We start from the raw sequence: 26,093 nt of genomic DNA, 5'->3' as shown, positions 1-26,093 counted from the left end.
TGTGGACATATCATTTCTCTATTTATAAACAGATGTATCACCATTCATTATGACATTCATTTATTATGTTCTTGAAATCTATCAATTACATTCATTACAGCATTAATTTGTAAAAATTCAGTAAAATTTGTTGTAAATTTAGTTTTTATCCAAATTATTATGAAAATTTGATGAAAAGTGGTGATTTGGCACACTTACACCAATTTTTTTTTTTTTTTTTAAAAACCATTTTAGAATTTCAATCAACTTGAATTTCTATTGACCCACAATTTTAGGGGTCATATTAGGGTGAATAAGAGAACAAATAGCAAATCTATCTTCTTCTTTTTTTATAATAAGTCTAATTATCAAACTAAAATTTTGGGGCCCACGTGTTGATAACATGAAATTAAAAAATATTTTTGGCTCATAAAGTTTGGGTTTGTTTTTATTTTGATATTTCACGTTTCAAAATTTTCATTTTTGATCTTTTGTATTTGATTTTTTTTTTCCCCCTTTAGTACCAATTCTCGTGCTCTAAAGAAGAAACAATTTACTACAACCATTTCAAGATCTACTCCAGGAGACGGTCCTTTCAGTTGCTATTGTGAGCCAAATGCAGAGTCATTAAAAAATTCATTAATTATCTAAGAAATCAATATATGCTATGTTGCTAAAGTGTATTCGCATTGTACTTTAATTCTAAAAATAACAAAAAAAATCCAACTAATTCATGGCTTTTACAATATTGAAAGGTTTCGTATAAATCAAATTCGACATTGTATTACAGGCTACTTGTTGTTTATATTATGTAATAAACTCTAGCTACCCCAGAAAAATGTTGTTGTTTGTTGTATTAACAATAGTGTGAAGAAGAGCATGAAGTAAAACACATAAAGTGAGACACGGGATTTTATTCCTCCCCTTGAACCACTAATAATAATAAAAATTAATTCATTCTCTACAACCTTCCTTGTTAAAAATGAAATTTGAAATTTGAAGAAATTGAAGCGCTAAACCCACAAAATTTCCTTTTTAAAACCTCATTTTTCAAGTGAACAAAATACAATTTTTCTCAAAACAAAAGGAGTACAAATACCCTTTTGAAATTTGAAGAATTAAGCTCTGGCCACCAATGCATTCATCATAATTTGCATCAGCAAAAATATCAAAATTTTCTTTTAATAGCACCAACCACATAATTCCTCCAATTCAAGTGAAAAAGAAGGCTCATGGATCCGTAAGTAGAGATGAGAACATGAACATTGCCAAAATTTGAGATCATGAAAGGGAGTACAAAAAGATTTACACTAAGACACTTTTATTTGGAGAAGTACATGCAAGTAATACAAGTACAGCCAACTCTCAATAATCTTTTATTATTTACCAACATTGTGGCTGCCTCAATGCATACAATGTAAAATGAAACCGATGCAGGAGTTATTGTGTTACTTTGAATTAGAACACCATCATCAGTCTTTTGAAACTTAGGAAGGAGGCAAATGGCATTGTACTGGCTCAACCTTAACGCATAGCTGGCTCTAAAAGCTTTCTACATGACCCTACGCGGTCAGGTGAGATCAACACAAAGGTGCATGGTTGAATAAAACTGTCTATATCAAGGTGGCGACTTCAACTTGTATAGGTAGAGCTTTATGAATTTCTCATGAACTCGTTGCCTTTTGGGAATAAGGAAGCATGACATATCAATATAACTAGTTACATTACACATTCTAGAAGTGTGGCCTTCCAACCTCTTCTTGTTGCGTTCTATAGACTATAGCCCCAGTGATATTGCCATATCGTCCTACCTCCTAATTGCACCTTTTCTTTTTTTATCTTGATTGTCACCAAGCCTGAGAAACAAAAGCTCAGTGATTCAATGTGATTCTGCAGACTGAAGATGAGACCAGTATTCATTGACAAGCTGCCCAAACAGTGAACCTTCTCTCTTCATTAACTTCATTGGCTCATCATACTCCACGATTTTCCCTGAAATAGAATGGAAATATCTCCTTCAAAACATTTGAAGTTAAACATTTCACTGCAAAGTTAACTGGTTTACATGATTCTGTTTTTCTCCATGTTTATATATGGCTTCTTGTTCACTTAAAAGGTGAAATAACATCAGTTCGTTCCTTACAATATAAACTGCACATACAGTTGAGAAAGTGGAGAAACTGCAGCATGACCCATCTGCTCATTGATCCTACAAGTCGATACTAACCTGTGTATAGTTCCCCTCCACACCACCCACCCCCCCCCCTCCTCCCTCCCAAAATAAAAAAGCCACAAGGACTTTCTTATTTTCTGAACTAAACCAAATCAGGTTTAAATCATAATCAGATCAACTTTCTTAAAATGATAATCCAATAACATCCTGTCTACCAAATCCTCTACACTTCATAAGTTCTCATGAAATATACTCAAAAGGATTCTTGAAATATACTCAAAGGATTAAGTAAAAAAAACCAGGTTTCATCAAAATTATGAAAGACATTGAAACAAAAATGAAGGTTCATATCATGCACACATAAGTTAATATTCTATAGATGATGGTTAAGGTAATTAATGCAACTCACCATCACTAATAGCAAGAACCATTGTGCAATCCATCACTGTCGGTATCCTGTGGGCCACTGTAATCACAGTACAATCAGCAAATTCAGTCCTGATTGTTTTTTGCAGAATCATATCTGTTGCATTATCAATTGATGCAGTTGCTTCATCAAGCACTAATATCCGACTTCTCCTCAAAAGTGCACGCCCCAAACAGAATAATTGCCGTTGCCCCTGGCTCCAATTTGATCCATCTTCCAGAACTGAAAAACTAGTTGTTAGTTATCACTGGTGATCATAACCAAAAGCAAGTGCATACAACATAAATAACGAAGCCTTACCCATGGAGTCTAAGCCAGTTTCTTTCTCCTTGACAGCCTCGTCCAGTTGACACTTCTCAAGAACCTTCAAGTCAAAATTATCACTTTAATATTTGACCCATGAAATAAACAAACAAAACAAAAAGACTACTTTTAAACAGAAGAAATTTCAACCAAAGCTAGACCTACTGATATAGTAGCAACCACAGGTAGAAAAGAATTGGAGAATTACCTCCCATATTTCCTTGTCAGAATGTTGAGACAACGGATCCAAATTGAATCTCACAGTCCCATTAAAAAGAGTAGGATCTTGAGGTATTATACCAAAACGCGAGCGAAGATCATGAAGTCCAATCATAGAAATGTCAATGCCATCTACTATAATCTTCCCTCCAGCTGGCTCCACTAGACGAAATAGAGCGCCTATGAGAGTAGTCTTCCCACTGCCAGTTCTGCCAACAATACCTATTTTGTGCCCTCCCTCAAATGTGCAACTGATCCCCCGAAGAACAAGTGGTGCATCAGGCCTATATCTTATCTGTTTTAACGTTGGTATTCTTAGAATCTCAGCATAAGAGCCTTCTTTAATTTCAACATTAATTCCAAAAAAATATTTACCTGCAAATCATGTATCTCAACTTTACCCACAGATGGCCAATTTGTTGGAGGCCGGTTCCCTTCAATTACTTCAGGGGCCTCACTAGGTATATGCATGTATTGATTTAGCCTTTCTACAGAAATGATGTAATTTGCTAAAGTGCACTGATTTTGAATTGAGAAGACAAGCGACATGTTTAATGAAAGACCATAAGAAAGTGCCATTCCAATAAATCCTGCAATAAAAGGAGAAATTCTCATAAAGAATCTAATACACATATTTTACAGCTCAATATAACTCCACAAGTGTGTTTGAAAAACTATATCCAGTAAATTGAAGCATCCATACAAGAATAGTAAATTGCTAAAAGATAGAAACAATAACTCTTCAAGGTAAAACTCACCAGAGCTAAAAGTTCCGGGAGGAAGCAAAACCATGCAGAGTGCGGCAGAGGCAAGAACCACTGCACTAAGTGTTTCTAGTCTTTGGATCAACCATTCATTTGCTGCAAAACTATGGAAAAAAGGACTAGCATTTCTGTCAATCAGGTCAAGATTCTTTGCAAAGAATCGGTCTTCCTCCTCAAAAGCTCTTATAGTCATGGCTCCTGCTAGAGACTCGGATAAATGATTTGCCACGAAGGACTTGGTTGTGCCATTGATCCGCATAAACTCTTTTGCTGATGAAAAATAATATCTCTGTAGATAAAGAATTCCAACAATTAAAACTTCTTCATACCAAAGAGGAATAAAATAAATATTTCCACATCACACACACACACAAGAAGAAGAAGAAGAATCCAGTTCAGGGAACAGGAGATGAAGGCAGTGACTAGAATACAATTGATCCTTTCAGATGAACACTATTCTCTAGTTTTCAAGCTTTTTGCAGAAATCTCAAATAATGTATATATCTCTTCATCCATTGCACAGAGAAAAAGTAAACAATTTATATGACTCCATGAAAAGAGAGAGGCCAAAATAATCAGACAAGAAAGAAAGGAAAATCTATTCGTTATTCAGTAATATTAAAAGCAATGCTTATATTTAAAACTTCGTAATATTACATAACTAGGAGAATATTTATGATTTCCTGTAGTATAAAAATTACACCAAAACTCTTTTCTCATTCTACTCGGTGGCATCCTGACTTTGTCGGATTGCTTTGATCTCTTGATTTCAACTTTGAACTGTTCCTAGTTCAAGGCGATTCAAACATCTAAATTTGTAAGCATGCATTGGAGATTGGACTAAAGTTCACTTCATCATCTATTCTCGTTATCAATAATAGCACAGTACCAGCACAAATTAAGGCAAAAACACTATTTATGTGAGTAATATCTAAGTCAAATGAAGGAAAACTTCTTCCAGTGGGAATTATTTATTGAAATGTTTATGGTGTTACCTGTAAGCGAATTGCCAGAAAAAGCATTGGTATGGAGACAAACAGAACTTGCCAGGTAACAACGGCTAGTACTCCAAGATTGGCATAAGCATTAGTGGTCGCCCCCACAGCAAAGATAAAGCTGAAAGGGACATCAAGATCGACGATACTCAGATCAGATGAGACCTAGACAAGAACAAAATGATACCAAACCATGTTAGTTTCACAAATCTCTTTGATCTCTGAACACAGATTCTGATAAAGATTCATACCCGACTAAGTATCCTTCCCAGAGGCGTGGAGTCATAAAAAGCCATTGGTGCACGAAAGAGGGAGTTAAGTAGCTGTGAAAATAAAGATTTTGATGATTGAAGACCCAAAACAACTGAAAAAAGTGATCGACCTAGCAAAACTAATGTTGAGGAAATTCCAATCAGCAAGTAAACTGTTATCAACCGCAATGTGCTAACATTGGGATTTTCAACATTAGCAGCCATCCAAGAGTTCTGTGATATCTGACCAATCACAAATATAATGTGACAAAGACTGGCCATGGAGAAGTACAAGAACCCCTTGTTCTGATTTAGATATTGTAGATAAGGTCTAAATCCCGTGTCTCCAATTTCTCTCTCCTCTAGCTTGATCAATTGGTCTCCTTTAGATCCTTTAAATTGCTTCTCTACATAAGCCTTCCTGATATCTCTCGCAGCTGTTCCAACTCCCTGGGCAGCAGTAACATCTGCAAGCCTATCAGAACCAGCAGTCTCTTTATGTGCATTGACAAGGTCCTGAAATTCTTGGCTCAAGGCCAATAATTGATGATAAGGAGCTGCTTGTAGGATTTCCCCATCTGACATCAACTGTCAATAGTATCAAACTTACTTAGAATGATTGTGTGGATTGACAGGTTTGATTAGCAATAATATCTATAAAAAAACAAACTACATACAAGAAAAGTTAAATCCAATTATCTATTCACTCTTAGTTATTAAGTCTTCTTATTGGTGCAACTTAAGGACAAAATTGGAAGAAGAGTGAGATTTCATCCATCTGTGGTGTATGAGAGCATATTGATAAACTGGAAAATCAATCTGAAATATTTTTTATGGACATTTGGTGGCAAGAGTCACCAGATAGAAATCAGAGGCTTTTAATTAAATAATGTAAACATGGAAGCTTTGAGATATCTTAGTCTTGATAAATTTAAGAACTTATTAACATGAAATACCATATAAACAAGTGCTGAGTGAGCTTTAGTCTGTTATTAATATATGAGACACTTCAGAACATTAATTTATAGACAATAAGAGTTGTCCTACGTCAAAGAGTCATCCAAATGGTTTTATATCAGGGCTACTGTCAGGTGTTTGGATGATCCATATGTGTAGCCCTTGTGACAGTTGCATAACTGACTTCACCAGGTAATAGTAAATCTGTGAGTATCACCCTTTCTATAATGCATCTCATGATAAAAAATAAATAGAAAACTGCTAGGTTGGATGTGTTTGAGCAGAATGATGTGGTAACCAGGGGACTAATAACCCCTAGCCAATTCATAACTTTTAAGTCGTTAGATTTATCACAAAGATTGCAAGGGAAATAATGAAGAATTTTGAGGAGAGTTCTTAAAGTAGAATACTGACCAGAACAGAATCAAATGCAGGCAGGAAATCAACTTGGTGGGTTACAAGTAAAACTGTCTTCCCAGAAAGTGCTTCCATAACATAATCCTGCCAAAGTATAAGTTAGCTCTCACATAGAGCTATTAGTTGAACAAACAAGACATTGCATACTTTAAGAAAAAAGTGATTACATTGAATAAGCTTGTGGCAGTTTGTGCATCAACAGCGCTAAATGGATCATCCATGAGGTATATATCAGCATTTTGATAAAGAGCACGAGCAAGTTGAATTCGCTGCTTTTGTCCACCACTCAGATTAACTCCTCTCTCCCCTATTTCAGTGAGGTCACCATAGGGAAGCGACTCTAGGTCCTTTACCAGTGAACACCTTTCAAGTGTTTCTCTGTACCTTTGACTGTCCATTTCAGACCCAAACAAAATGTTCTCTTGTATTGTCCCTGTCTGGATCCATGCCGTTTGAGAAACATAGGCAATCTTCCCATAAACTTGAGTCTGAAAATCCAAATAAAGAAACCAGATTCATCATGGTTAATACCTTTTGATCTTTAGGAATTTGTGATAGGACGACATTCAAAAACATATCTATGCTAAACTGATTAGAGGATTTACTCTTAACAGGAAATAGAAGTGCAGGGAAACATAGGATTAGAGACAAGTCTGCAAAGGTTGAAATATATTATGCAACAATAAAAAGAAATGAAAGGAGCAGCAGGAACTCACAGTTCCCTGAATGAGTGGAATTTCACCAAGAATTGCTGCAAGAAGGGTTGATTTGCCTGAGCCAACTTCTCCACATATAGCCACCTTTTCTCCTGGTCTAATCTCCAGATTTATGTTTTTCAGCGTCGGCTTTGATGAATTCTCTTCCCATGAGAAATTGGCAGACTTGATTAAAATGGTGTCATTTACACTGTCCACATTGGTCTTCCTCTGTATATTTGTGCTCTGCAGCTCTGGTGCCTCGAGAAATTTCAAGATACGTGTAAATGCAACCCTTGCTTGAATGACCACCCCAATAACATCAGGAATAGATCTAATGGGATCCTGAACAAGGCGTAAAGTTGCTACAAAAGTGAAAACGTTATTTGCATGCAGAGGAACTTTGAGAAAATAGCATGCTCCAAAGGTTGCAACAGAGACCAACACAGGAGACGTCCAAAAGAGAAAGCCATTATATGCTTTTCGTAACTGCACGGCTGATAACCATTTGTACTCCACCTTCCTTAAATTTTCAATTGCATTTTTGAAATGGTTCTCCCATGCATATAATTTCAACACCTTCATGTTGATAAGAGCCTCAGTACTAGCCTTCAGTCTCTCATCCTGTGCAGCCATAAGCTTACTTTGAAATTCATGCTGTAACTTTGCAAGTGGAGCATTGCAAAGCACGGTGAGAACTATCACCACCAAAGATGCAATTGTTGCTAGCCCCACTGCACGATAAAGAATAACTAATGCAATACAGAGCTGAAGGCTTGTTGTCCAAGTTTGATGGAACCAAAATGGGAACTCGCCAATCCTATAAGCATCCACAGTAACATAATTCATGATCTCCCCTCCTGAATGCGTCAACCTAGCAGCATTGGATAATCTCAGTTGTTTCTTGTAAATGGCAGCTGTGAGCAAAGACCTCACTTTCAGACCAATAAGTCTGCAGCGGAAGTACCACTGCCTTTGTGCTAGGGATTCTATGCTCTTTGAGAAGAATAGTGTTATTGCCAATACATAGCCTTCATACTTGAAACTTTCTTTTCCCTCAGCAACCAATATAAAGGCATTCAGAACTAAAGGACCAGCAGACAGCGTAAGTATCTTTAACAAAGCAAAGAATCCAGATATAAGGATCTCTTTCCAATGGCAAATAATTATTGTCCTCAGAATCGATGGTTGGGAAGTCGGTTCCTTTTGCTTCTGTTTGTTAAGTTGCTCCAAGAATAACAAATAGCAACTTTCTGCTTGATCTGCCTTGCGCAATTTTGGTATATCTTCATCCTCAAGAGTTTTCTCCCTGCCCTTTTTCATCAATGAATTCATCCACCAAAATGAAATTCTACTAAAGAATCCAGCTTTGGCAAAGGTAGTAACCGGGCTAACAGAATCACTTTTTCTTATGTCATTGGCCTCACCATTTAAAGGGGTATAAAGAGTACTTTCACTGATACTCTCATCACTTGCTTCATATTTATACCCCTTGTACGTACAGAACAGCAACAATATAGCTCCTGGACAAGACAGGACATCTAATGCTACTTTAATTGATACTTCTTTCTTTAAAATGGCACCAAACAGAGATAGAGCACAGACGATTCCAGCAAACAAAAAGGCAAGAATGCTCAATAGCCTTAATGGTCCTCTTGGAAGCTTTTTTCCCTTAAGGCTCACGACTAAACTCACCAACAACCATGTGAACCCTTGAAACATCTGTAGTAACCACCCGTCAAGAGGTAAAGCAGTCTTCATTTTCCTCAACTTCTCCTCCAAAATCCAAATGCCAAAGCACAAGTAAACGAATCCAACACAGCCATTGAAAACTGCAGAAAATATCTGCAAATTTGAAAATCCTTGAAATCGAGCTGGAACCACAGTTGATTTAGATGACGACTTCTGAACCATATTGAATATAAGCAAGGCCAAGAGCAAGACATCGAAGCAAATGATCAACATGTGATTAATACATGATGAGGGATTGCCTAAAAATACAAAATCAGAACTGCATGGCTTTCCACCACTGTCTGAACAACCAGACTCCCCGCAGAATATAGTCCACAAATCCTCCATAATCCTTTTCTCGTTGCTCTTCAACCTCTGTATTACATACAAGAGCATAAATATACACATAACAAGTAACTTTTTCTATCAATTCATTGAAGCAGCCAACCAATTGAATTCAAGAAGCAAACCACAATTAATAATTTTGGGGGGAAAAAAAGGAAAGTAGAAAAGAAAACACCATTATGCAGCACCATTACACAAACAAGATGAAGTACCCAACCAAAGAAATTTTAAGTGCAAGAGAACAAAAACTCAAAGTTCAAAGGGTCAAAACCATTAGTGTAGCTGAAACACATGCAGTAAACTCCAATGTAGCTGTCCGCTAATGAAAAGGAGTTACAATTTAAATTCAGAAAAGTTACTTTACAACCAAAAAAAGCAACAAAAAAAAAAACAAAGAATGACTAACTAATTCAGAGAAGTTCAAGGAATCAAAGCTATCTAGCAGAGCTGAAACACGCTCTAAGGAACTTCTCCAAATGGTGTGAATCATTGATGCCCATGATACAATAACAACAACCAAGTCTAGTAGTCTCAAAATTTTGGTGTGAAATATGGAAGCTTTGTGATGTAAAACATATTAAAAGGTACACGATAGTAGAGAACATACCTTTGTTGGTCTAAGAACAACAGCTTTTTCTTTCTCTTAGCCAGTAGTTCATACAGTGCTCCGGTGAAAACTGAAAATAGTCCTACAAAAGAATCCAATTCAACACTATTATAACAGGTTCTAATGGCCTTCACTAAATAAATTCCACGAGAAGCAAACAGAAAAACATGTAGAAACAGTACCAACATTTAAAAATAAAAATAAAAAGCCAAATAAAGGATCATGACTTCCAATACGACATAAAAAATTATGACTTGAGATCCACATGTGCAAATGTGTCAGAGAATGATTTATAAAAAAACAAAAATCACAGATACAGAAGAAGTATTCAAAACGACTTAAACAACTGGACCATATCAAAGATAAGTGTAATACATACACTTATCAAAATCCTTTATTAAATACCAAAACAAGAACCCAATTCAACTTTATTCAAAAGTTAGACATCCCAAGAGATTATTAAAAATTAAAATTCTGATTTGTGAACCACATGGGGAATAAAAAATACAAAACCATATTCAAACGCTTCCAAGAATCACAGACATAGAAAGGATAAAAACTTCGAAAAGCAAACTTAAACAACTGAACCATCCAGGTTCCAAAGCTGTATATTGTATTAAAAAATGTAAACTGACCAAGGATCGCTAAATGCAATTAATGCTTGTCTGTCTTTTCGTAAACCCCAAATGAGTCAACTATTATGGGATCTTGCTGTTTTCTCTGTTTTGCTATATATCAACGTCAAAAGTAGCGCTTTGCAGTCATGCAATTATTTTATTGAAAAACAAGGCTGGCGTTTCATTTCAATGAGAATAGGTAGGTCCTGTGTGGCTAATATGGCTTAAGCTATATGTGTGTCTCTGAGAAACAAATGAGAAAGAGAGAGAGAGAGGCTCAATGTTTGACGAAAGACATGACGATGGGAAAAATGTATTTAATGAGGTGGTCGGCGTAGGTGACGAAATTGAGTTCTAAATGTCGTCATGGCTCACGTCTCACCTTGGATGTATCATGTGTCTCTGAGCAGTGAAAATCTAAACCGCAAACTTCTGTTGCCCATAGCTTTGGCGCAATTTGTCAGCAGTAGCTATATGTGAAAGCCACCACCAACCAATCCAAGTCTATCGCATAAAATAGTTGTGAGAAAATAGTAGGTAAAGTCTGTGGTTCTAGAATTAGTGAATTATTAGAACGAAAATCCTTAAAAAATGTTTAATTCTAAATTGGTCTAGAGCGTTTATTTTTTTCTAATATATTATGTGACGATTTAAATAATTATTTATATTTAATTTTAGTCACATAATTGTTTCAATAAAATAGCTCAGCTTTTATGAACAAGTTCTCCACCACAAGTTTTCAAATAAAACATAATTGATAGTTTGAGGGACACTTATTTCAGTGAGTGCATTTGCTTCCTTAACGAAGATGTGTTAAATTGTTGAGTTAGGGAAAATTCTTTAGAATGCTCTCTAATCATCAAAGAGGGGTTACATAATCGAATTGCAAGTGTTAATGTTATAAATCTTGCCTTCTGACTCCTCTTATTTCATATTCTTGTGTCTTCTGTTTATATTGTTTATAAGAATAAATAAATAAATAAAAGTAGATGCACAATCATTTCTGCCTCCATTTCTACACTGATTGATTGAATTCTGAGTTGATGTGCTAGAGACTAGAGTAAAGCAACAAAATATTTCATTTTATATGCTTTTTTTGTCAAATGACAATTTTTTTTTTCTTTTTATAAAATGTTAATTGTAAATAGAAAAAAGTTGGCCGACACTAAAAGTTCCACTTCACCCAATTTCTTGAGTATCTCAAATGATATGCAATTATTACCGGAATAAGGTCAGGGAAAATTATTGTATTTTTCGAAATAATATAAACGTGCACTTCTTCCTTACATGAACGTTGAGTTTTACTTATTAAATTATTGCAGCCTATTTTTCTCTGCTCACACGTTTTTTTGTTTTATTTATTTTTTTTTTTTTTTGGGTTTTAGACAATCGTATCGTTTTGGTCAAATATTTCAGTGGTGAAATTTACTTGTCGTTGAAACTTCAACATCGAAAATGATTTATGATGGATTTGAATCATTTGATGTGACTTTTTCTACTAGCTGAGAGAGACTGTCTCACAAATTCATTAGAGCCACACATTCCATTCCATCTCGTGTGCAGAAAGTGTAGGACTCGTGTTGTTATACAACACTAGTCATTGTTAGTCTTTTAGTGCCATAATTATAAGTTTTTTTTTTTTTTTTGCCTATAATTATAAGTTGATCCGGTTAATTCGTGCTCTAAGACCACACATTAAATAATTTATTTTTAAAAATATATTCTTGAAAATTAAAAAAAATGTCAATATTTTTTTAATTCTTGAAAAAATATTTTTAAAAATGATTAATTATTGTGCCCTAAGAACACACATTAGCAAAATCTTTATAAGTTATAACCATTAAACCGCAAATAAGGAAATTAATAATAACCACATATATAGAATATGCAGTCATTACCAAATAATATTCCTATATTAGTATCTTATTAATTATTTGTGTTCACCAATTACAGAATGTCATCCAAGAAAAGCAACATATTACGTCCTTAATTTTTGTTTACATTTTAAGTTTTGATTACTTATAATAATAAAAGAAATAAGGGAAGTGTGTGTATTGTGATTCATGAAATATAAAGAGAAGTGTGGACAGAGAGAATTTTATTCATCCTACCCACATTACATATACACATAACTGCCAATATTAGCAATTTAGCATACCTCCACCGTTGGTGGTTTTCTCAAAACAAACAAAAATAGTTACAAATAGTAATTTACAGGGCTATCTCAAGAAGTAATTCACAAAGCAATTGTGTATTAGTCCCATTCACCCTTCAGGCACAAACTTCCCTACACGAAATTGCAAAAAGAACCTCAAGATCAAGATTCAGAGGCTGAAAATAACCATTCTTAGGCTATGCTACTGAATTTATATGTGACAACACACACCTCTTTAACAACCCTCATTCAACGAAAATACTAATTTTACACCAATTTACCCGCCCAACAATTGGAAAAGTATTAATTATTGGCTCCAAATTAAAAGCCAACTTATTTTATTATTAAACTTATTTTCGCTACTATTCATGGTCCTTACTGCGTTTTTTGATACTATTCATTGGTCTTATTATACTATTTCAACTAACTTTTACCTTTATCTTCAGTATTTTTAACAAAACAATTTCAGTTTTAGCAAAATAAGAGAATCTTAAATAGACCCAAATACTTCCAAACTACAGTTACATGGGTAATCCTTCCTTTCACATGAAGAATAGTGAAACTTACATAATAAAGATTGAATACTGATCATTGTACTTCCAAACACTGGCGGCTCCACATGGAGTTCAGGGTGGTCACACGACCATCCTGCCTTGGCAAAAAAATTAATTATTATATATAAAATTTAGGATTTTATTATCCTTAAAAAATATTGCAACCACCCTAAAATTTTTTAGGCTCAACATAATTAATTTTTGGACAAAATTTGACAACAAACTTGATTGTAGACTAAGACTACAACTTTACTCAATATTTTTTTTATTGGATGTGAATTGTGACAAATTCACCATTGGATTACATTTTCTTCTTATATCCTCCATATTTGTAAAATTTCAAAAAGATCAAAAATCAAAGATCAATAACTATATCACCAATCAAATCTTTAACTTTTGAGTTTTGTAGTCTAAAATTGAATAAAAATTTAAGTTTATTAATCAAACAATAAATTACAGCCGATTAACATGAAATTTGACTTGTGTTTTAAGAACATAAAAAACATACAATTCAACAATTAGATTTTCAAAATATATAGCTATAGTAATTTGTTAGTGAGAATGCGTGTGCATATGCGTGCGTGTGCATGTGCGTGTGCGCGCGCGTGTGTGTGTGTGCATGTGCGTGTGTGTGTTTTGGTCAATATATGAAGTAATTTTTTTATTAAATTTTGGTCAATAATGACCACCCTAAAAAATATATCTAGAGATATTCCTAGAGCCGCCCTTGCTTCCAAATGCTAAAAATGCCTCCCAACAATTATTATATTAATAATGTCACAACTGATTATTTATAATTTTGAGGTGCAATAATTAAGGTGAGTTGATATGTGCATCTATTTCCTCTACTTTATGTAATTTTATAATTTTAAGATTATATCTTTTTGTTATAAGGAGTTGAGTAAATAAATAGGGTGGGACAAATTATTAGGTAAGTTTTTGAATAAATCTTTTCCATTTGTAGCACGTAATGATGAGTTTTCACTTTAGAACTTGGTTTCAATTAAAAAAATCAATTATGTTGGACTGTGAATTGTGTCATTCTACCTCAAAACTAATTATTGATGAGGAAAGAACATTCAAATCTTTTGTAGCATTCGACATCACATCACGCAGGCCTGTTTTTAGAGTGGTTGTAGAGAGTCAAATTGTGGTCCCCTCAACAATCCCTCCCTCACAGTGACACTCCCGTGACTCGAACCCATGACCTTGGCTCTGATACCATTTGTAGAATCGTGAGCTGTGTCATTCTACCTCAAAACCAATTAGTGATGAGGAAAGCACACTCAAATATTTTATGGTATTCGACATCACATCACCCGGGCCTGCTTTTTTATCATGATTTGCTAACATTACATATTGAAATTCTAATACATTTAGATTTAATACATTTAAATCATAAATCCTTAGAATCTAACAAATTCCTTCTTTCTTATACTTTATTTTTGTCCAATTTTAATGTCATTAATAATAGAAATAGTGTTATGACTTAATTGCATTATCTAATTCGAGGCTAAATCTGGTTTCCCCTCCTTTTTCTTTTTTATAATTCAATAATTATAACTGAGGGTAGTAACGGGATGGGTATACTCCCCTCTCTTGTTCTCATATCGACGGGGTGGTTGTTGCCGCCTCATCCTCAACCCCCCCCCCCTCCTCTTTTAATAGCTAAGAGAATATAAAATTTAAAGAATAAAATCAATTGCAACAATACTATATCTTCAAACTTAAACTAATCCATATCTTCAAAAAATATTTTCATAGAGTTAAGGGTTATAATTAGAAATGTTAAGATAACGATATCATTTAAATATATAAATTTAAGGGTGTATGCAGGTCAGGTATTGGGCGAGGTTTGCACTCTTCCCTTCCCTAGACCTGTTATGGCCTTTGGGTATTAATTTTAACCAACATGCTTGCCCCTACCTCCTTGGAAAATGTTAGAGATACAAAATTTTTTACAAAAAAATTTACAAACTGCTAAGGTGGTGAATGATTATTGATAAATGAAAAAGTGATGTTAGTGGTGATCTTAGATGAAAATCAGTAAGAAGTTAGCCGTAATAGCAACTTGTAAAAATGTTATAAAATAGTTTGTGGTTATAACATTACTCCTACTTCATTTGACTCAAAGGTCAGATAAAATTAATACCTCATTTGGGTATTAATTTTAATTGTCATCTTTAGTAATATTAATGGGGAGTGAGAATCTGAATACTAGATATCCTTGTACAAATACAAGGCCCTTAACAAAATATTCCCTCATTGACTTATTGTTATTTTAAAAGAAATTCAAGAGTTAAAAGTGAATCGATATCATGTGAGGCCCAAAATATATCAAAGTCTCGATAGAGATTTTAACCAAAAATAAAAAAAATAAAAAAAAAGTCTCGATAGAGATATAGCATTAGATTATTTGTGACATACAACATCATTCTTTGTCTTATTGGCAAAGAATAACATTTCGGCATCCTTGTCGATATTGGGTTAACAGGTGTTAAAAAAAGCTTCAGCTTTTTGGAATCATACTTTTATCAGTTTATAACCTATGTTGCAATTATATGCATGGATGTTCAACCAAGCTGAATTTGTTACTTAACAATCGCATCAATTTACAACTATGTTGTTATATAGTTTTTGTGGTTATCAGTTTATAACCTATGCTTGTGCATAGCTGCCATTATATGCATGGAAGTTCAACCAAGCTGAATTTGTTACTTAACAATCGCATCGATTTACAACTATGTTATAAAATTTTTGTGGCTTCACTCAATCAAATCAAAGGCATATGTCAATGAACAATCAAAGGTAAAAAACAGAGTTCTATAATGATACGTCCTGTCACAGAAAAAAAGAATCAAAACCAAATAACATATAGGGAATTTTTCCTTTGCAAATTGAAATAACTACAGATTGCCCTCCAAGTCTCAACTATCAGTCTATCACCATTCCTCTATCAGTGTCTCTCTCTCTTTCCCAAGTGCACTTATGCATTATACCAATTCGCATCACATCATAAATATATATACTTCAGAATCGAATTATTCCACTTAAAAAGCATATAGTAGTTCCAAAAAGTAATACAAATGAGAGGATACTTTTACACTTCAACAATAGTACTGCATAACTTCTGATCTTCATAGCCTCTCTTTTTTCTTTTTTTTCTTTTTGAGATTCAACCCTGGTATTATTAAATTAAGAAGGAAAATCAGCAACAAAAAAATTAAAGAAAAAAATTCTAGTGGAACATACTCCATCCAGACTATTAAGAGAGAGAAAAAACTAGCTCTCATTGCTAAGACATCATATATAACTAAAATAATTGTAAAGAAAGTTTAACATTTGAAATATAATGAAGTCAAAAATTTAAGAGCTTTATATATAACTTAATTGACACTTTCTAATGTTTCTAACGAGAATATCAAATCCCTCTTTCATTCATTATAATTATCAGATATTAAAAAAAATTTTATTGAAAATTTTAAATAGAAAGTTTTTAAACAACACATTGTGATTTTTTTTATATTAAATAACCTAACATGAATTGGGACATTATTTGATTTAGAATGCTTATATAATTTTTTTAATAAGTTTAAAATAATTAATTTGAACCAATTTTAATATCATATTATCATTTAATCATAACATTAATATCTAATGTGGAATATCCACTCGAAGACACCCTAGTGGTGGATTAAATAAACTTAAAAAAACATTCCATAAATTTGAATATTTCAAGTTCCATCTATCACACCATCATTAAATGGGGTTTACAAGTGACTCAAACATATACAAGCCTCATATACAAGAGATGCAATAATCTGATTAAAGACTCTAAAACTTCAATTCTTTATAATAATAATAATAATTAACAGAAGATCTGGTCATTTAAGATTTAAATGAAGATCGAAACAGAATAAATAACATAAGAATGAGGGGACTCCACGGTCTCCATGACGGTAATAGCAACTTTTATAAAAGTGCATGTCAGAGAATGTTCTTTTCTACGTACAACTAGAACATCAATCAACAAAGTGATCAAGAAAGCTACATAAATAAAACGAATATAATCCCTACGGATAAGAATAAAATATGCCTTCCGTTACTTGTTCAAATAAATTAAGGCACTTTCTCAACAAAAAAAAATTATTAATTAATTAAGGTACTCCTCAACAATAAATAGGTTTTCTGACTTTCCAAATATATAAATATAAATATAAACAAAAAAAAATTATTAATTAATTAAGGTACTCCTCAACAATAAATAGGTTTTCTGACTTTCCAAATATATAAATATAAATATAAATATAAATATATATATATATATATATATATATATATATATATATATATATATATATTCTAAACCTGAATGGAAATAAAGAATCTAGTGGGCACAAATGATGAACTTTTATTGTACTCGAGGTCATTTATAAAGAAAATTCATGGTATTATTTAACGATCCATTTGGGAAGGGGCCAGGAAATGAATGGATTTGGATCAAATCCTTATCATGTTTGGGAATTTAGTAGAATGAAATGAATTAATAAAATGAATTTCATCATAAGTGGGAGAAGAAGGATTCAAACTTATAGGTTTTCTTCAGTCGAAAATTTGGGTATTACTAAACTCCAAGGTTCTTGAGAGTTAAAAGGAAATGAAACCCAAACATTTTGCTCAAATACTCTATGAGCCATGATTTTTTTTTCTTTTTTGTTTAAACAGGCAAAATATATTTTTGATCGCTAAAATTTGGGACAAGTTTGACTTTACTCCTTCAAAGAAATTTTATAGGCAAACAATTTTTTGTCCCTCAAATTTGTAGTTGCTTTGATTTTGTTCCCTTTGGTTCAACTTTTTATACTTAAAATATGGGGTTAATTCCATTGTCATCTCTTAAAATTATCCTCAGCTTGTTTTTAGTCCATTAAAAATTAGGGTGCCCCTCAACATCCATTTTATTACATAAAAATAAATGGAGGAGACCAAATTTAAACATTTTTAAATTTGAAGAATCAAAATCAAACTTACACTAAATTTTTTAGACCAAAACATAAAAACTTCTACCAAACATTGCTCTACAATCTGGCTCAACTTGCATATTGTTGCCATCGATAATGCTAGGTGCATGGCGGACCGCAGAGGACCTCAGATTTAAAGTAATGCACAGGCTAACCAAAACAAAAGGAAGCAAACAAGAAAAAAATAGTAACATATATATAAGTACAAGTATATGGACCATGGTGCATCCAAATTGACCCCACCCCGATCAGGTATCCTGATGGTGATTGATGCATATATCTTGAAAAAAATAAAAGAAAAGAGAGAGAAGAAAAAAATAGAAAGAAAGAAAAAACACTCACACACACAAACACACTATGATGGATTGGGGTATTTTTTGAGGGTACTCAATGTGTACATTGTGCATGTTGAGAACAGAAAGTAGCTAGGGAGAATTTATCCTTTGATTTCTCTTTTCAAGAAGAATATGGAGATGCTTGATGTCATGGTGTTTGATAATACCAATGAAATGAAATCATGTTATGGGGGCGAATCTAAATTAAAAGGTGGAAGCTTGAAATCATCGCTCTGTAGGGTATCTTTGTGGTCTCTGCAGTTTATTACATTTGGCAACAAAGGAATGCGTTGATTCATTAGACATTAGGGCAAAATCATGTCTGAGGATGGCATTATAAAAATGATTCAGTGAGGAAGTAGAGAATAGAGTTAAAAAAGTGCTGGAAAACTATGTAACTCCATAGAAAACGTGTTTCCTATGTTTCTATATTTCTATTATTAGGACCAATAATAATATGGTTGATGGGTGGTGTTGATTGAGTTGAAAGTTCATGTTTGAATTGCTGTACTGAACTATTATTGCTTGATGCTTAATGAAATCTTTTGTTCATAAAAATAATAATAACAATAACAAACTCATTCATATATATAATTTGATAGTTAGAAGGCTCTTAGCAACTCATGCTTTATTAGACCTATATAGTTCAGTTACCACCTCTATTTATAATATGAGTATCACCCATCTTTGAAAATGGGTTTTGATTTTCTTACCTCCATTATTTCACATCGCTTTTCTTATATCTATTTTTATATGTTAAAACGTAGATATTCTCGCATTTATTGTAGATATGTATATAAAATAATAAAGATAAGTGAAAGGATATATATATGATTTGATAGCTACAAGGCTCTTAACAACTCATGCTTTATTAGATCTATACGGTTCAGTTACCACCTCTACTTATAATATGAGTAATACCCATCTTTGAAAATGGGTTTTGATTCTCTTTTCTTCATTATTTTACGTATCCTTTCTTATATCTATTTTTATGTGTTGAAATGTAAATATTCTCGCATGTTAATATGTATATAAAATAGTAAAGGTAAGTGAAAGAATATTTAGCCTTGTTAAAAGCTTGTGTTTTTTATTTTCAAATTGACCCCACCCCGATTATGATGATGATTCCATGATTTTATGACTGGTTGGAAGCCATAGCTTTCATAATGTACCTCTCCTGTTTTTCAACATGGACAACAACGTGGATAATTTCAATACCATCAGTCATCTTGGAAAACTTGCTAATCTTAAGTATGAGTTTATATGCACAGGCAGCACAGCTATGTTACCCTTATAATAAGTTTATCGCCCATGTTCTTTGAAAATTATATTATAAACAAGGTGATACACATATATCAAAAGAGGATTAAACAAACAATAACAATGCATATTTATCTGAATGCATGGCTTACCTTACTCACTTTACAGCATCTTAGCACACATGCCCATTCAATGCAAGAAACAAACATAGAACCCAAACCTAGCATGTTAAAGACAAACAAGTATACAAGACAAAGGCCCACATATAGATAAGCATATGAAAAAGGCTTAAACAGAGGTAAAACATGTGAGACAGGCAAACCAAACAACACAAGGGATCTGGATTAGGGTTTCTGGGCAAGCACCTACGTACGCAGCTAGAGGCGCCCTTCATGGCATGCAAGCGTGGGGCTTGTTCAAAACCCTAACCCAGAAACACAAAACAAAAAACAGTGCACAATCACAAAACCCTAATTCTAACAACCTAGCATGCTCAGAGTATACAAGAAAACAAAAACCTACTATAAACAAACAGGTTATAATACAAACAAAGCAAGAGAAACAAATTAAACAACAAAATAAAGATTAAAAAAGAGAAAAGAGAAGTTGAAGTTTGATACCTCAAAAGGAATTTCGAAGCTTTGATTTTGACCGTTCCCCTCAGTTAAATCTATCACAGTCAATAAACATGTGATTAATAATCGTAAACTCAAAGGATTAGGGCCATAAAAGGTCTCAATCTAATACAACCTTTTGATTCACTATTTTCTAGTGAATCTTAAGTTTTTCCTATGAGATTTTTGTATGTTTTGAAAATATATCACGTAAGGCTTTATATAGTGGAAAAAATGGGGTTTGGAACAGCTCCCAGACAATGTGGGATTCATTCCAAACCTCAGTCATTATTGCAGAAAACTTATGTTTCTTATACTTTTGAAACCCTAGCTGTATACACAAGAATTTGCCTGCGTACGCATACTTTGGCTCACGTACGCAGGCTACTGTCCATATATATGGGTAGAGGGCCACTTTAGTCTTTTATTTCCAAAAATAGATTTTTGCTCATTTAAAATGTTATATTTTCATTTTAACACTCCTCAAGTTAATTTAATATCTAGTTAGGCTTTAAACTGACCTTGGGCCTTAAAGTTTGAGCATCATTCGAGAACGAAGGCTTGAGTCATAAGGGGTACTAAATGCAGTGTCTACAGATAGGTAGTGTTTATTGAGTTAAAAGTTCCTACTTGAGTTGCTATACTAAACTATTATTGCTTGATGCTTAATGAAAATTTTTTGTTCATAAAAATAATAATAATAATAACAAACTCATATATATTAGCAACTCATACTTTATTAGACATATACAGTTCAATTATTACCTCTACTTAGAATACGAGTATCACTCATCTTTGAAAATGGGTTTTGATTCTCTTACCTCCATTATTTCACATCCCTTTTCTTAAATCTATTTTTATATGTTAAAACATAAATATTCTCGCATCTATTGTGGATATATATATATATATATATATAATTTGATAGCTGCATGGCTCTTAACAATTCGTGCTTTTTAAATCTATGCAGTTCAGTTATCACCTGTACTTATAATATGAGTATCACCCATTTTTTTAAATGGGTTTTGATTCTCTTACCTCCATTATTTCACATCTAAAATGGGTTTGTTATATCTATTTTTATGTGTTAAAACACATATAGTCTCTCATATATTTATTATGGATATGTATATAAAATAGTAAAAGTAAGTGAAAGAATATTTAACCTTGTTAAAAGCTTGTGCTTTTTTTAATTCAAATTGACCCAACCCCGATTATGATGATGATTCCATGATTTTTTTGACTGGTTGGAAGCTGATGAAGCAAAATCTCGTCAATCGATAAGACTTTGTCTAGGTGATGCCAGTCACGCTCCTGTGCCTTGACGGAAGCAAAAGTTCCTTCAATTGGTCACCGGTGTGATGCCTGCCAAAACGCCTTCGATGCCAAAGTCAGCGTAAAATAAGGTTTATGGTAAAAGAATCACTTCGTATCTAATATAATTGTGTTGGTGTATCTACCTGGTGTTGGAGGTGTGAAGGCTTTATATACCTTCTTCTGGATTCTAGCCGTTGCGTCATTAATTCCTTGCTTAATGACGCTCCCAACCGAGTAACGGGTCTTTAATGCACCTCCAATGGTCTACCTAGCTGGCGTTGTAATCGCCCAAGGTATTACTGGCTGCCTTGAATGATTTTGGTATCCTCGTCAATGACGTGGTAGTATTATGTTCGTCAAGAAGGGATGGTGTCGTCTGCGGTATTATCTTCGTCCGTGATCTATCTCGTTAGTCCCATCAGATGCCCTCGGATTCTGCGGTCGTCATGACATGTCATGTCGACTACAGTATGCGAAAGGTTTATTGAACCGCAGGCGACTCTTGGATTTTTGTGCCGTAATAAAGGCGTAGTGGCGGCGCCATACTGGTTGTGGCCACGTGGCACTTAATGGTGGGTTCAGTTACTGTCCCCATTGTATGACCCTTGGATTTCCCGCCGATTTTCAGTTTTTCTGGGCTTTGTTTTAAAAACTCCCTCTTTTCTCTTTTTTGCTTTTCATCTTCTCAAATTCCCTGTTTGTGCTCCGAACCTCCCTATCTCTTTGATTTTTTCTGCAAACCAGTGTGCACCTCCATTTTTCCAATTTCTTCTGTAAGCTGGTGCGAGGCAGGGTCCCCTACTTTCTCCATTTGACGTATGTCCTTCTTTTCCCCTTTTCGATTCTTCCCTCTCTTTTTTTGCAATGAATTTCTGATATCTCCCCTCTTTCTTTTTTTTCTTTTTTTTAGCTTCTTTGGTCTTTCTATGGTTGGTAGTTCTGAGGTTTGGACTAGTTGCCCCTCAATTTCTTTCCTTTTTGTGCGCTTAGGAGGGTTTTCAGGTGTTTTTCCAAATCTTGAGGATTTTGTCTTTGAGGGTAACGGTTTGGGAGTCGTAGTGGCCGATTTGTTGCCGTTGCTTCATCAGTCCGTCAATTGGCTCGGGGATTTGTTAAGGGAGTGGGTAGAGATGTCCGAGGTGAGGTCTAGTGAATTCGAGACCGGGTTGTCGTCTAGTGACAACCAGGTGGAGGGAGATACAGCTGTTTCTACTCTTCGGGAAGCTAGGGCTTTCCATGCTCTTAGAGAGGTGTGTGGGCTGGATTCTGAAACGCTAGGCCGATTTAGGGATAGGTTTCAATTCCCAGAGCGGGTTAGGGTTCGTTTGCCCAATAAGGAGGATCGGGCCTATCATTCCTTTCCTGGAGAGGTCTGTTTTTATGAGTCTTCCTTTGTCTGTGGGTTGAGGCTCTTGGTTCATCCTTTTTTTATGGAGTTGTTAGACCGTTACGGTATTGCTTCGGGGCAGCTTATGCCCAACTCCTGGAGAATATTGGTCAGCTGTATGGGGATATGGCTGGCCGCTACGAATGGTGGAGAGCTTAGGGTGGACGAGCTCACCTACTTGTACCGTTTGAAGGAGTCCAAAGAATTCGGGTACTATGAGCTAGTCCCGTGGGAAAAGAGGACCAAGATCGTCTGAAATTTACCCTCGTCTTTCAAGTATTGGAAGTCCCAGTTCTTCTTTGTGTCAGGGGACGATTTTGAAACCCCTTCCGGAGGGGTTTGGGGTGAACTCCTGAGGCTATCTCGTCAGTGGAAGACCCCTACCTTAGGTGCGTCATTACTTATTCTCGTCATGTGAGTTTTGTGTTGTTTGCTTTTTCTAGTTTTTAATTTCTCCATCCATTGTTTTGTGCAGTCAAGAGGCGCCCTAAGCTCAAGAGCCGGTAGAAGGAATGTGTGGAGAAGGCGATCGAGTATGTGCAGACGATCGAAGATTGGGACGACCTGGTGGATCCGAGAACTCTCGCATTCTATTGCCTCGGCCCAGACCCTTCTGCTTTCGTCTTACATAATCTCAGGATTGAGGGGAAAAAAAAGTAAGTGATGCTTCGTCTGCACCGGGTTTTCTTGCACATGTATATTATTATTATTATTATTTCTTTCACAAATGTTTCCCTCTTGCAGAGATGACGACCAAATTTAACAAAGGTATGTATGATAAGATGAGGGCCAAGAAGGACGAACCATTGTCCCACCTCGAGAAGAAGGTGGTACGTATCACCAGGAAGGTCCCTTCCGTCACTTCAGCCGCTTCTGTCACCCATCTCGCCTTCGGGACTGATACGACGAGGTTTGCCTCTCCTGCTGCTTCCATTGAGGAGATCCCCACTCCTGCTTTGAAGAAGCAGCGAACCTCAGATAAGGGGAAGGAGAAAGCTGATTCTCGCTCGTCCTCAATCTGGGACGATGAAAAATTGGCAGTGGACAGGGCTCGTGAGATTTTGACGGCAGACGACTTGAGGGTCTTTTCGGGTTCGTTGACAAAGGACCTTGTGGGTCGTCATCTCCACAAGCTAGTCCAGGTAACGCTCTTATTTCTCTTTTATTTCTTGGTGCCCGTCATTTCTTCCTTCCTTTTTTTTTTGAGGTGCGATCTCCTTATGTGTTCTTCAGGTGTTGGAGGCAAGTATTCACCTTTCCTCCGAGTATTTAGCTCAGGAGGCCAAGGTCGAGTCCGCTTTGTCGTAAATAACGGCCTTGGAGGTGGATAACTCAAAGCTGAAGAAGGAGCTTATAACTTCCATGGGCGAAGCCAATATTGCCAAGGAAGAGGCCAGGAAACTTCAGGACGACCTCAGGACCGAGCGGCAGTTGGTTCTAGAGAAGGACGAACAACTTGCCTCTGCCAAGGAGAGGTTGAAGGGTGTCGCTGCGAGGGCCATAGAAAGCTTCCAGCAAACTGAAGAGTACAACTCTGTGCTCTTCAGTTGGTACTTCAAGGGGTTCGAGCTGTTGAGGAGATATCTGATTAAGCACCCCTCTTGAGTAAACTTGGAGACGCTGGATATGGAGGAGGTAGACAAAGAGATGTCTGATAACAAGGCTACGCAGCAGTCGGCCCCTGATACCAGTGCCCCGGCGAACGTTCCTCCTACTGATGATGTAGCTGACGAATGAAACTTGTGATAATTCCTTTTTTTTTTTTGTGCCCTTTGTATTTTGGGCTTGAATTTCAGAACAATTTTATTCATATTTTGAGAACACTACCTTTGGTTTAAAGTAATTACTTTATTGCTCTGGTTTTCGTAACTCCCTGCTCTGTTGTCTTTATGTGTGAGATAGTCTTTTTATATCGTCAGTAACGTACATCCGTCACAGCAGAATTTTATTACTTAAGACTTTTTTGGAGATGATTTTTTTTATCTCGTTGGTAATGTACATCTGTCACCGCAGAATCTTATTACTTAGACTTTTTTGGAGATAATCTTTTCATCTCGTCAGTAATGTACATCCGTCAATGCAGAATCTTATTACTTAAACCTTTTTTTTTTTGAGATCATATTTTTATCTCGTCTTTGTGACCCGGTCTGCTAGCACGAATATATTGGGTAGGCAATGCTTTTATTAATTTCAGAAAAGTGAATACATTAGTTTGTTACACCTTTTGGTGGTACTTCTTCAAGTGCTCAATGTTCCATGGTTGAGGAAGCATTTTCCCCTCCAAGGTTTCTAGGTGATAACTGCCTTGCCTAGAGTAATGGGTAACTCGGTATGGTCCTTCCCATGTGGTGCCGAGTTTTCCTTGGGTGGAGTCTCTAGTTGCCGTAGTGACCTTGCGCAAGACGAGGTCGCCTATGTCAAGTTGCCTGAGTCTCACCCTCCTATTGTAGTATTCGGTCATTTTCTTCTGGTATTTCGTCATCCTGTCAAAAGCTCTATCTCTTACTTCGTCCAGGCAGTCTAGGTTCACTCGTAACTGTTTGTCATTGTTTTCTTCGTGGAATGCTTCTCGTCTGATGCTGGCTACTCCTACTTCGACTAGGATTACTACTTCAGTGCCATATGTAAGCCTGAATGGGGTTTCGCTCGTCGAAGTTCTCGCCGTGGTTCTATAGGCCCATAATACATTGGGCGATTCTTTTGGCCAGGCGCCCTTCGCGTCATCCAGCTTGGTTTTAATTATCTAGAGCAACATTCGGTTCGTCACTTCTGTCTGCCCGTTTGCTTGTGGATGCCCAAGGGATGAGAACTGATTTTTAATGCCGAGGCGGAAGCAGAAATCTCTGAAGCCTTGGTTGTCAAACTGCCGCCCATTGTCTGATACGATCTTCCGTGGGATCCCGAACCTGCAGATTATATTTTCCACACGAAGTTTCGGATTCATGCTTCGGTGATGGTTGCCGTTGCCTC

At 35.4% G+C, this 26,093-nt stretch overlaps 1 protein-coding gene across 1 annotated transcript; it reads right to left on the bottom strand.

Annotated features, from left to right (window-relative positions):
• Positions 1-1,269: 1,269 nt before the first annotated feature.
• On the bottom strand, positions 1,270-10,016 carry LOC142618315 (ABC transporter C family member 10-like). The gene is made up of 12 exons (XM_075791225.1): positions 9,864-10,016; positions 7,202-9,286; positions 6,653-6,973; positions 6,483-6,569; positions 5,112-5,699; positions 4,861-5,025; positions 3,860-4,154; positions 3,477-3,691; positions 3,091-3,396; positions 2,880-2,943; positions 2,562-2,801; positions 1,270-1,971 (listed from the first exon to the last, which is right to left on the bottom strand). The coding sequence occupies exons 2-12, from the start codon at positions 9,257-9,259 to the stop codon at positions 1,859-1,861; spliced, it is 4,452 nt and encodes a 1,483-aa protein (XP_075647340.1). The 5' UTR covers positions 9,260-9,286; positions 9,864-10,016; the 3' UTR covers positions 1,270-1,858.
• Between the last annotated feature and the right edge of the window lie 16,077 nt (positions 10,017-26,093).

The sequence above is a fragment of the Castanea sativa genome, chromosome 12, assembly GCF_040712315.1.
Source record: "Castanea sativa cultivar Marrone di Chiusa Pesio chromosome 12, ASM4071231v1".
Lineage (NCBI taxonomy): Eukaryota > Viridiplantae > Streptophyta > Magnoliopsida > Fagales > Fagaceae > Castanea > Castanea sativa.
This window is presented reverse-complemented; position numbering and strand designations above follow the sequence as displayed.